We start from the raw sequence: 12285 nt of genomic DNA, 5'->3' as shown, positions 1-12285 counted from the left end.
GACACAATAGCAGGGGCTTCAGAGTCCCACACTGCAGATTAGACCCACTACAATCCTACTTCTCTGTAGGAAACAGGGACCTAGACCATATTAGGGTCTGGGACAGCAGTGAGAGAATCCAACAGCCAAGACATCTAGATCCAGGCACAGCACTCCACCAAGTGCTTGACTGCTGTGTCATATAAAAAGGCCCCAGATTATGCAAGATGCACAGAACTTCAGTGAAGTTCAACAGCATTGCACCTCAAAACCTGTTCCTTTCCTCTCCTTCCATGCACCTCTGCATTTGGGCAAAGATATGGCTAAAAATGCCTCTTGATATTGCCTCACCCCATATAGTCAGCACAAATGAAGCATTCCCTTCCCAGCCTTGTGGCAAGGTGAGCTGTAAGCTTTTTTGGCCACAGGTCAGCATGGTAGGATCAGAAAAAACACTGATAGGAGCCCCAGAACCAAAGCCAGGGGGCCAAGAAACACCCAGAAGAGCATAGCTCCTTATGCAGCCCAAGACCACCCTACAACACCCATCCTGCTCTCTTGCTAGGCTCTGAGCCTAGTCCTTTTAAATTGTGAAGCCAGCTGGGACCAGAAATCCCTGAAGTGCCCAGGTGGACCCAGCCCAGCAGTTTAACACCTTCCATTGCCCTCACCTGAACTCAGCAGAGTCTGTTGGCGCTCTCTGAAGAAAACCAAAGGGCAAGAGTCAAACTAATGTCAAGAGATGGGTCTGTATTCGTAATGTAGAGCGCCAGGAGTGTCTTCAAAGCTTCTTTCCTACCCTGTGTTCTTCCCACAGCTGGGACATGTAGGAAATCTGGTTACTTTTCCCTATGCACGCTATTGCTGCTGTAATTGCTCAATACATGGCATGAGTGCAAGAAACAGTGACAATGCTCTATTATTCTTTTAAAGATTATATGGGTTCAAATGCCAGACACAGGGTGCTGACACAAAAGCACAGAAAGAGCCCTGCACATAAAATCTGAGAGAAATCATGGAGTTCAGAAGGCCTTGCACACCTAAACAGCGGTGATTCCCCAAAAACACTTTTGGCTGTGGACTTACAGCCCTGTTTGCGCTGTGTTTGTGTGGGGATAGTTGCAGGACTGGTTCAGGCCTGGCTGCTAAGTGGCAGGATGCTCTCTGGGATCCTTACCCCCAGAAAGTGGCAGGTGGGCCCCCAAGCTGGGCTTGAAACACAGGCAAGGGGAGCTTCTGTGATCCCAGAGAAAACTGCCTGCCAGCAACCATTGCCTGCCTGTAAGTGCAAGGTGTCTTAGAAGTCTCCTCCCCAGCCACACATCAGGCAGCCACACCAAGCAAATGTCTCATAGTCTATCTTTCCATGCATGTTTCTGCATTCACACCATGAAACTGTGAATGTCTTTACACTTCTGCCCTTTAGCAGATCCTCCAGCTCCTGGATGTCTGCACAGCACTATACAGCATCAGTACCCTGGCCCCAGCCAGCCCTCATCGCAGGCATGGTGGGTGGGCAGCAGCTGAGTCTGAGGGAGGCATTTCCTTCGCCCTTCCACCTCAGCCCACAGCCCATCTTTGCTGCACAGCTGTGCAAGATGCCATGATCCCAGCTAGTCAAGAAGGTCACTGTGCCTACCTCTGCTAATTTCATGCACCAACCAGGATAGCTGCTCCACAAAGTGTAAGAGCTTGTCAGCAGCTGTGCACAACAGGAGACGGAGGCAATGGGTCTTGACAGGCTGCCTGTGTAGCTGAGGCTTGAGCAGCCCTCATGAACCCTGTGTTCCCCACAGTGCCTGCCAGGGCACTAGGCAGCAACAGTGGAGAGACACCAGGGAAAACATTTGGACTTTGGCAGGGAGGGAGGCTTCATCTCTTTAGAAGCTGAGCACTGTGCATGCCCAAATCACATCATCACTGAATGACTGCCAAATGCTTCTTTCGGCTGCATTACCTGCTGATAACTGGGTAAAAATCAGTCAAGTACTTTGGAGCTATAGGGAAGTACTTTTATTATACATTAACCCATCAATACTTTACTTCTGATAATAAAAAAAAATGTCTACATGGACTTGAAGAATAATTCTAGATGAAAGAACCCCAGAAGTGCTGTAGATCCACCAAGGAGTACCTGTGCTGAGAACGGTTTCAGGTAACTGACCTTTCTTAGTTCCTACACAGACACCAAATAGCTGTGTTTGATCATGTAGGGATGGAAGGCTCTTCAGATGAGCCTGAACTTCAGGGAAATTAAATGCTTTGTTTGAAAGAAGTTGTTATGGAAAATGGAAAGTGGAAAGCAGCCTAGCTGAAATGAAACAAGCAGGTCTCTCTTCCTCAGAATCTTTTCCTCACCCATTTGATCGTTCTCATGCATTCCAGTGACCCAGTTGTAAGCACCAGTTTAGAAAGCAGCCAAGACCACCACAGACAGGAAGGACATGCAGAGGATGAAGGTAGGTGAAGAAAACCTCTCTGTGGACCACTAGTCTGATCAATGAGTGCCATGGGCAAAAGGGAACTTTGTAGACAAGGTGGTAAGGTCATGAACGCTGCTAGCTGGCAGCTACCTCATGTTGAAGTGCAAACTCCCATGAACTTCCCTTTCATTAGATCAAAGTCTATGAACCTACATGATCTTTCATGAACTGCCCTGACAGCATCTGAGCTGATGCAGGAATTTGGCCAGCAGATCAGCAATTAGCCAAAAGTTGTTGGCAATTTGGTTTTTCCACCAAAGCATTGAGTATGGCTCTCTAAGAAGTAAGATAAGATTTACAATGAACAACTAGAAAATTATTGCACCTATCCAAGAGAACAAGGATGACATAGAACTCCCTTCTGTAGGGAAGATACAAAAACTTTTGCAAGGGATGGAGATCTTCACTAGCTCCTCTGAGTGGAAGGGAAACACAACACACTGCTGTGCAGCAAACACAGCATGCCCCAACGAAGCACTCAGTTCACCCAGGCCTCTTGCTAATTCCCACCAAGTCCCACGTCCCCTATCCTTGCAACACCTTCTGATCAGTTTTGCCTGCAAATGTGTCACAGTTCAGGAGAGACAGAGGGTTAAGGTCAGACTGAACAAGCTGAGCACAGCCCTGAGGGTTGTTTCTACCAGCCCCTGTCACTACTCTTGGGACCCTGCTGGTACACAGGCCCTGGGCAATCTTGGGCAGGAAGCCTCTAGTTCTTTTTTAAGCCCTTGCAACACAGCTGACATGCTCTGCTGTCTCCCAGAGCACCTAGGGAACTTCCAGGGCACTAGTTCCTCATAGTGGAGTCAGACATCAAGAAAACAAGAACCTGTGCATGCCAGCTTCCACCTGTAGGTTGGGTGAGCTGCTTTGTAAGTGCAAGGACAAGCTGCCAGGTTGCAATGGCCTATACACAGCCTCGGACAAATGCATCTCTGTGCCAGCTTGGGATGCCATTTCCCAGAGACTCTCTCAAGTTCTGGGTTTCTCTCTTCCCTGTGCTTTTCTCTTTTTCTCCTCTAGGAGCCCTTGAAGAGGTCAGAGTCTCAAGGTCTTGTCCCCTTTTCTTACATCTTCATTTAGCCTCACCCAGCAAGTCCTTTCTTGTCTGTTGTTATGTCTGGAGACCTTTCTAGCCTTGCTAGATAGACATTTTATACTCTCCTCTCTTGTGAGGCCAGACACCCCTAGGGAGAGAGACTGGGGCTATTGCTGTGCAATTGCTGAGGAAAACACAGTAGCTTGTCCTTTAGCAAATAACATGCAGTGTGAATTTTACTAATAACATCAGGAAGATTTCAGGAACAATGAAGGATGGCTCACACCACTGAGGGCTTGCACAATCAAAACGGAAGAACAGAAAACCCAAATGCCAGTGAAGTACTTGGAAGATGCTCTTATGACAGTGAATATCTGTGAGTGCCTCAGAAGGACATTGTGCCTTTACCATTATTTCTTTAACAATTTAGTCTAGATAAAAGAAAACAAGTTTTGTGAGCACATTACAGATTTCCTAATCTCTGTTGGCTTCTGCAGTTGTTTGAGATAAGGTGCGACTTCAATGAATAATTAATACCAATAAAAGTCTTAGTTTCATAACACAGGGCAATCTAACAAATGATTGACTAGTAAATATTGACTGACTCAGCCATGTGACCCAAAACCTGCTCTTGAGCTAACACAGACCTTTAGGATATAAACTCAGACTCTGACAGCCAGAGTCACTCCCTCCTGAGCCACAGACAAAAATGGAGCTCCTGGGAGGAGCCACTGTTGTCCTCCTGGTTTGCATTGCCTGCCTGCTCTCCTTTGCAGCATGGAAAGGAAGGTCTGGGAAGGGGAAGATGCCTCCAGGACCAGCTCCCCTTCCCATTCTAGGCAACCTGCTGCAGGTGAAACCAAGTAACTTGGCCAAAACCCTCCAGAAGGTAAGGCCACTTCTTCTTCTGTCGTTCTGCTTTGGGTGAGAAATCTGTGGGACCTGTGTGTGGGGTCAGCCTGTGGCTATGGCTCAATGACTTGCAATTCCAGAGGAGGAGAAAAGCCGTGGGAATTGCAGCTGCTTCCCCTCATTGCTGCTGTCATGTTGTTCAGGGCCTGATAAATGGGACCCATCTGCACAACCACATTTATCATGAGAGACCCAAATCTTGATGTTACCAATGTGTGAGGCTAACCACCTGCTGTGGGAGGCAGCATCAAGGAGACTTTCCCACCCTTCTTATTTGCTCCATGTTCTCTCTTGCATTTTTACAGCTCAGTGAAGAGTATGGACCCGTGTTCACAGTGCACCTGGGCTCTGACCCAGTGGTGGTGCTGCACGGATACGATGTGGTGAAAGAAGCCTTGGTCGATCGCGCAGATGAGTTTGCTGCCAGGGGACACATGCCAATTGGAGACAGGGCTAACAATGGATTAGGTATGTTTGCTGACTGAGCTCCTTCTGAAGTAGAAGGGAAGGGCTGAGGATGTGTTCAGCAGATTAGAGCTGAAGTGTACCTTGCGTGAGGGAAAACTACAAGGGGTGGGTGCAACCCACCTGGACAGGGGAAGCCAGAGAGGGCTACTGCCACTCAGAGGGTGGGAGGTGGCAGAGAAGGGGAGCCAGATTGCTTTCAAAGATGGGCAGGGAAATGGCAAGGGGCAGCAGCCAGCAGCTGCAGCAAGGGAAATTGTGTATGGGTGAGTATGAATTATTCACAAGGATGTTGGGCATGTAGTGGAGAAGGCCAAAAGCAGGCAGCTGGACTACAGAACCTCCAAACCCCAGTACGCTGCAATGCTGCCATGTCAGTGCTCTCCAGGGACAGGATTCACTGTCACCATGAGCCACCGTTCATCTCACAGCCAACATGCCCAAGACAGGTCTTTCCTCTTCTTTCTTCTTCTGCAGGAATTGTTTTTAGCAACAATGAGCTATGGTTACAAGTCCGGCGGTTTTCTCTCACCACTCTGCGGAACTTTGGAATGGGGAAGAGGAGCATTGAAGAGAGGATACAGGAGGAATCTGAGTACTTGCTGGAAGAGATCAACAAAACAAAGGGTACAATCCATTTTTAATATATTTTATGTTTGAAAAGTAGGCTCTATTAAGGGAGCTCACTTTTTTAGCAAGGAATGAAGTTCCTATGGATTTGGTCCATGCACCAGCTACCCCTCATTATGAAGCCAAAATAATTTTGTGATCATGTTCTGTTCTGTTTGGAGGACCCTTCTGTGTCACTCAGAGACTGATCTGACATTTCCACTAACAACCAGAGTTCAGATTACCCACAGTAGCCAAAAGTAGACATACAACATTTTGTGGGTTTTTTTTAATAGTCTGTAACTTTTCTGAAATCACAGGAGCAGCTTTTGACCCAACCTTCATGCTGAGCTGTTCTGTCTCCAATGTCATATGCTCCATTGTCTTTGGGAAACGATATGATTATAAAGACAAGAAGTTCCTGGCTCTGATGGACAACATGAACAACATCTTTGAGATGATGAACTCCCGCTGGGGACAGGTACATTCAGTAGGCATTTCACAGTGGCAACATTCTCCCAGGGGAGCAGGAGGCCTCCTTCCCAATGAAGTCCCATTTCAGTCTTCTAAGTAGGAGCCCATCAATGCTTTGCTGTACTGAAGGCATTTCATTCAAGAGCAAGAAACTCCCTCACCAAAGCTGGAATTAGCTTTGCCAGCTAAGTGCAATAGTTCCCAATAGCCCTGGACAACTTTCTTCTCCACTTCTAAGTTTCCTACTACTACTACTAAGCAAGTCCTGCCAGACTGCTCAGCCTCATAGTCCTTCTGCTTGGCTCAGTTGACAGGGTTGTGGCTTTTCTGGGCATTTGGTTAATATCAAAGGATGGGACACATGTCATACTAGGGGCCTTCCTGTTTCTTTTCTTCCAGCTCTACCAGATGTTTTCAAATATCATGAACTACCTGCCTGGCCCACACAACAATATATTTGGAGAATTTGATGCTCTAAAAGCCTTTGTAGCAGAGGAGGTGAAGCTGCACCAAGCCTCCCTAGATCCCAACTCCCCTCAGGATTTCATTGACTGTTTCCTCAGCAAAATGCAGGAGGTAAGGAGAAGATGGCCCCAGCTTGTCCCCAAACACACCTATGCTGAGTCCTTCCCTCTCATAAGTAACACAGACATGGGGATGACCCCTTCCCAGTCAGCTGTGCAATGGGAAAACAGCAACAATACCCCAGATACTGCTTGTGTTAGAGCTTATAGCTCTGGGTCTGCGTGCTCACCAGCCACCACTATGTGCAGGTGTTTGGAGAGGGAGAGCTTCCTCTGCTTTCACCAAAACACAGGGACTTTTTCAGTCTGGTCTTGCAGTTCTTTCACTGGAGAGCATTAGACACAGCAGTCAAGCAGTAGAGTGCCATTCAGTGCACAGCTTAAAAGGTGGTTGGTATTGAGTTTACTGCTCAAGGCTGCATTGCAATGTCCCAGATGGCTGCTGCCCCTTAGCAGAGAAATGCCACAGCTCTAGGAGAAAAGGTCTGAGATGATATGAGAAAGGGCCACTTCTCTCAGGTCAGCCAGAGGAAAAACAAAGCCTTTTCCTTAGGAGAAAGATCGTCCCAATTCCAGTTTCCACATGAAGAACCTGATAACAAGTGCTTTCGACTTGTTCACTGCTGGAACTGAGACAACAAGCACCACTGTACGATATGGGCTTCTTCTTCTTCTCAAATATCCAAAGATACAAGGTACCAGTTTGTCACCTCTTCCTCTCTAGCTGTTCCCCCTGGGTTGGCCACATGACCAACACCACATCCTCCTCCCAGATTTTCCTTTCATATCTCTCTCTCTCTCTGGGACCTGACTGTGTCCACATCTTTATTTAGCCAAATCAATAGAAGTTTCTTTGCACGGGCAGCAGTGTTAGCTGTGTTCCAGTCAACATCAAAACCAACTTAATGCTCCTGCCATCTGAGATTTGTTAGTAGTTTACAGCAACCTATTTAGATGGGTTTCATTTTATTTACCCATTTGATGATTTTGTGCCTCTCACGACAGAGAAAATTCAAGAAGAGATTGACCAGGTAGTAGGACGATCAAGAAAACCCTGTGTGGCTGACCGGACCCAGATGCCCTACACAGATGCTGTGGTCCATGAAATCCAGCGCTTCATCTCTCTTATCCCCCTGGCTCTCCCTCATACCGTGACCAAAGACACCAGCTTCAGAGACTACGTCATTCCTAAGGTGAGCTCCCCCCAGTTCAGCAGTTCTTAGGCTGTCACTTACAAGCCACAAGTTAATGTTGTGGTGTGATTTTGTTTTCACCCAGTCCTTTGTGAGGGTTTTATCCTCAGGCAGCCGGAGCTGACTTGCACTCCCTTCTTGATGCTCCATGGGCCAACACTAAAACAGCAGCTCTGACCAACACTTTTGTTCCCTTGCTCCGCAGCTTTACATATTTGCAGAAGCACAGTAGGTTCACAAACTAGTGCAGTGATTCTTCATACAAAAGTCAGCAAAGTTGAAGAGCAGCTTGCCACCATCCAGGCTAGCCTGTGCGCATGCTTGGGAGCAAAGTCAGTTGCTGGTTATTGAGCACAGAAAGACTGAGCCACAAATAGTTGTAGGTGATGTTTGCATTGAATTGAACAAGCCAAACCTGTTGGCTCTGTTCTAGCACACTTCCTGAGGCAGTCTCTGCTGGCCACTGCCAGAGGCAGGCTGGTGGGCCAGAGCAGCCCATGGCTTGGCCTGGCCCACTGCAGCAGTGCTTGTTGCTCTTCTGGGTGACTGTGGGCAGCTGGGAAACAGCAGTACATGGGCTGCTGGTGGTGTGATTTCCAGCTCTCTGTGTGAAAATCATCAGGCAGGACCCAGAGAACTGCTCAGCCACCAGCAGAGAACTCTTGTGTCATTGCTGCTGAATACTCCAACCCCTGTCAATGGCTGGCCAGGAAGTGGGAAGGTAGAAGATTGTGGCAGGAGAAATATGTGAGGACAGAGGAATTCCACAGAAACTTCTTTTCCACAACTTTGTGTGCTTTTGATATTTTGGACTCGCCAGAAAGAAGGGACATGGTGCATCTACAAAGTCATTATTGTGAAACACCAAGAAAGTCAAAAATTAGGTGGGGTGTCCCCTGATGACCACAGCAAGGTCAGAATGAATGCTCTAGAGATGACAGGGAGAATTCAGGAAGAGCAGTCAACAACTGCTATGACATTCAGTAGGGTCTCCCTAAATCTGCCTCCTCTAAAGAAGGGTCCCCAAAGGGAAACCAAAGGCACATGCAGGGTTATACAGGGAAGCACAGTCTCAACTTGGCAGGCAGTCAGATTGAGTGACCTCATTTGCCAGCCTTTCATGTTCTGCTCATCTTGTGTTACTCCAGGGCACCACAATTTTCCCTGTCCTCACTTCTGTCCTCCATGACAGTAAAGAGTTTCCAAACCCACATGAGTTCAATCCCGAACATTTCTTGAATAAGAATGGCAGCTTTAAGAAGAGCGAATTCTTCATGCCCTTCTCAGCAGGTAAGGCACAGGTTTGTTCTTTTCCTCTCTCTGTTAGCCTCCTCCTCTAGTGACCACCCTGCCTTTCCCTGCTGTTCTTCCTTCACACACCCATCCAAACTGTCAGGGGTCTTTTGCCAACAAATTCTTCTCTTGAAAATGTCCTTGGTAACTTTGACAGTTCTCTCACTGCTATGGCTGTGTGTAGTAAACAAAGCTGTGCAACACAGCTGCTTAGCACAAACTCTGGTCTACTCAGAAACTCCCATTGAGCTCTATTTGCTGCTTTCACTTTCAGGAAAACGAATATGCCCAGGAGAGGGCCTGGCACGAATGGAGATATTCTTACTCATAGCCACCATCTTGCAGAACTTTACTTTGAAGTCTGTTGTCAACCCCCAGGAGCTCAACATAACCCCAACTCTGAGTGGGACAGGCAATGTACCTCCTGCCTACCAGCTCTGTGCTGTCCCCCGCTGAAAAGCACTGAACCACTCTCCAGTGTCCTGAAACTGGCTATTGCTTTACATGTTCTTTACTAAAATGAACAGCAGGAGCATTGGCCCACCTTTCCCAGGCCTTCAGGAAGGCAGTCCAAACACAAGGCACAAAGCAGAGACCTCTGAAGCCTCCCAGAACTCCATCACACTGCAGGAGGCCCTGGGTGACATTGCAGCCTCTTGCACGGATGCTCTGTCACAGGATCATTGAGGGCAGTGGCTGCATCAAACAGCCACTGTTGGTTTTTCTCACCAGCACAGCTCCCCTGGCTGGTCTCACAGCACGTGTCCCTCCAAGTCCTGGCTATGCAGATGGATAGTGCTGCATGTGTGTACATTCATGATCCAATAAATAAAAATCTGTTTATGACGATTTGAGCTGTTATTTAATTTGGGTTGGGGCAGTGCCCACATCAGCTGCTGCACTGCAGAGTAGGTCTGCAGAGCCTGTGGCCATCACCCTGTGGGAAGGGCTGTCCCTCCTGGGCAAGGATCCTGCCTTTGTCACGCACTGTGCTCACTGCTGCTGTCTGCAAGGAGCTCCAGAGCAGTCACAGCACACCACCGGTCAGGAAGGCTCACGGTGCTGGAGGGGAAGGGTGTCCTGCAGCCTGTCTGCCAAATCAAAAGAATGCATTCATGCTTTTTGCAGCCTGTTGCAAGGAGATCGCTTACCTGAGCATTGGAGACTGCAACCAACTCTCTGGCACCTCTTTTCTACCATCAGTATCACTGCAGGGATTTAGATGCTCTTTATTAAAATTAATTAATTTAGGAAAAGGGTAGTGTCTCTTACTTCTGCCTCCAGCTACAATTTGGTGCCATTCCTTCAGTAAGAGGCCAGATGGTTTTCATAAAAATGTTCCACCACAGATTACTTTCTCCTGGGCTCTTTGTTCCTGTGGTCTTTGGTTGTGTCTGGATGTTCAGTTTGTTGTGTTTGTCTTGATCTTCATTTACATAGATACTTCTTGTCCCATGCATCATGGTCATACAAAAGTCCTAGTGGCAAAATATAATTTCTGTGATTGGTTCTCACACGGCACCCAGATACCATGTGAGTACTGCAGAGAAAACAGTGTGCAAGAATTCCCACTGTAGCAGAAGCTCTCTGGCCACATTCCCACCCCCCTTTGGAAATGTTTAGAATTACTTTGATGGAAATATCCCTTTTGCCCACAGCTCAGGTCCATCCCTCCTTGTCCCTCCATTTGTTCCCATAAAGACTGCAGCTCTAATGCTTGTGTACTCTAAAACAATGGTAAACCATTGCTGACTGCTCATCTGGGATTGCATCAAATGGACAGGTGTGCAAGCAGAAACAGCAGTCATGTATGAGACCCAGGCACAACGGAGAGGAAATTACCTTGACGTTTCCATTAGCCTAAGGCTGCCCTTAGAGCCAGTCCTGCAACCCAGCAGCATGTGTGCTTTGTTCAGAACAAGTTAAAAATGGCTTACATCTGGAGGTCTTGGAGGGGATGATTCATATTCATGTCCTTCCTGCCCACTGGCATGCTGATTCATCTGAGTCAATGAACAAAACCGTGACAAACATCTTTCAACAATTCACAAACAACTGCATGAGAAGCACAGGGCAGTGAGAAAATGTTCTCTTCCTAAAGAGCTCCAGAACGCAGGGCATGCTCAGGGGATAACCAACCACACAGGGGATAATATTTGGGATAATATTCAACATATCCTAAGCTGGATGCAATAATGCTGTGTCATTTGGAACAATGACAGCACCCTCTTGACACCTGCCCAGGAGAATGACCTTGCAGAGGTCCTCTTCATAATCTAGGGCACAACCTCCTCTTTGCTCCAACTGCCCCAAGACCCAACAATTCCTCCAGGACAGAAAGGCTGAGGGCAGATGCTAAAATCCAAGCAGGTATTTGAAACCATCTCTTTCATGGTAAGGAAAGGCAGAGCTAACTCCTGCTTTCTGACCTCCCCCCACCACTCCCATCCAAAGACCCAAATCCCACTCACCATTTCATGCTTCTCCATGGAAAATCCCTGCATGCAGTAACAGCAGACTGCCCAATATCAGGGTTAGTGCTTCCTTTTAGGATAAGCTTCTTTTCCTGCTAACACATGCAGGACCTGCAAAGCAGAAGAGATGATGGCATTTCTCTTGGGCTGACTCAGACAAACTGGCTGGTCCCAGAACATCCAGGCTCTGGCACATACCTGGGAAGCTGGGCTTCAGGGCACTGGAGCCTCCATATCTTCTCCACCAGCAGCATGGCAGATAAGGTAGCTTCTGGCTGTAAGATTGCACTTAAGGCACAGAGGCTACTACCTCCTCTGCCAGAGCATTTGCTGGAAATGCCAGGACAAAGTGGAAGATTTCTCCTGGCTTGATGCTGAGACCAATGATCTTGCCTGGTCTGAGGCATCATTCTTTATCTGAAGTAAGTTGCGCCACTGGGTCATACTGTGCCATGGTACTCGGCTGCAGGAGGCTACATGGGGATGCTTATTCCTTACTTCATCTCTGCTGCTGCTTTGCCTTTGGGAACAGCTGGGAGGAAATTCAGATACCATGAAGGTTTGGGTAGCTGTGACACACACCACAGAACTGTTCTGGGTAGTGGAATATTAATCAATTAGGTGTGTGTTGGGAAAAGAACTCGGACATGGTCCTTAGCAATCAGGGTAGACATCAAGGAGTGGACAGAAAGAGGAAGAAAAGCATTTTAGGTGCTGCCTTAGCAGCATTTTGCTGCCATGGATTGTGGACTAAAACTTTGCAGTAAGGAACATCTACCTCATCCTGCTGTTCTTTGCAGGGAATTTCAAGTCTCTGGGTCTTTGGCACCTGCTGCTAAA

General features: G+C 47.6%; 2 protein-coding genes across 2 annotated transcripts in view; one reads left to right on the top strand and one right to left on the bottom strand.

The window, feature by feature from the left end:
- LOC102036741 (zona pellucida sperm-binding protein 4-like) overlaps window positions 1–528 on the bottom strand; it is a 5589-nt gene extending 5061 nt beyond the window's left edge. Inside the window, 3 exon segments of the mRNA XM_014309305.1 lie at window positions 1–31; window positions 331–441; window positions 444–528. The exon segment at window positions 1–31 is cut by the window's left edge and continues 128 nt beyond it. Of these exon segments, the coding sequence (XP_014164780.1) occupies window positions 1–31; window positions 331–441; window positions 444–528 (227 nt within the window).
- A 3663-nt stretch (window positions 529–4191) lies between these two features.
- Window positions 4192–9817, top strand: LOC102041497 (cytochrome P450 2C19-like). The gene is made up of 9 exons (XM_005416515.1): window positions 4192–4390; window positions 4719–4881; window positions 5356–5505; window positions 5808–5968; window positions 6361–6537; window positions 7039–7180; window positions 7491–7678; window positions 8827–8968; window positions 9246–9817. The coding sequence occupies exons 1-9, from the start codon at window positions 4211–4213 to the stop codon at window positions 9425–9427; spliced, it is 1485 nt and encodes a 494-aa protein (XP_005416572.1). The 5' UTR covers window positions 4192–4210; the 3' UTR covers window positions 9428–9817.
- Window positions 9818–12285: the final 2468 nt, after the last annotated feature.

The sequence above is a fragment of the Geospiza fortis genome, unplaced genomic scaffold (assembly GCF_000277835.1).
Source record: "Geospiza fortis unplaced genomic scaffold, GeoFor_1.0 scaffold130, whole genome shotgun sequence".
Taxonomy (NCBI): domain Eukaryota; kingdom Metazoa; phylum Chordata; class Aves; order Passeriformes; family Thraupidae; genus Geospiza; species Geospiza fortis.
Note: the sequence above shows the minus strand (reverse complement) of the source record. Positions and strands in the feature narration are given on the sequence as shown.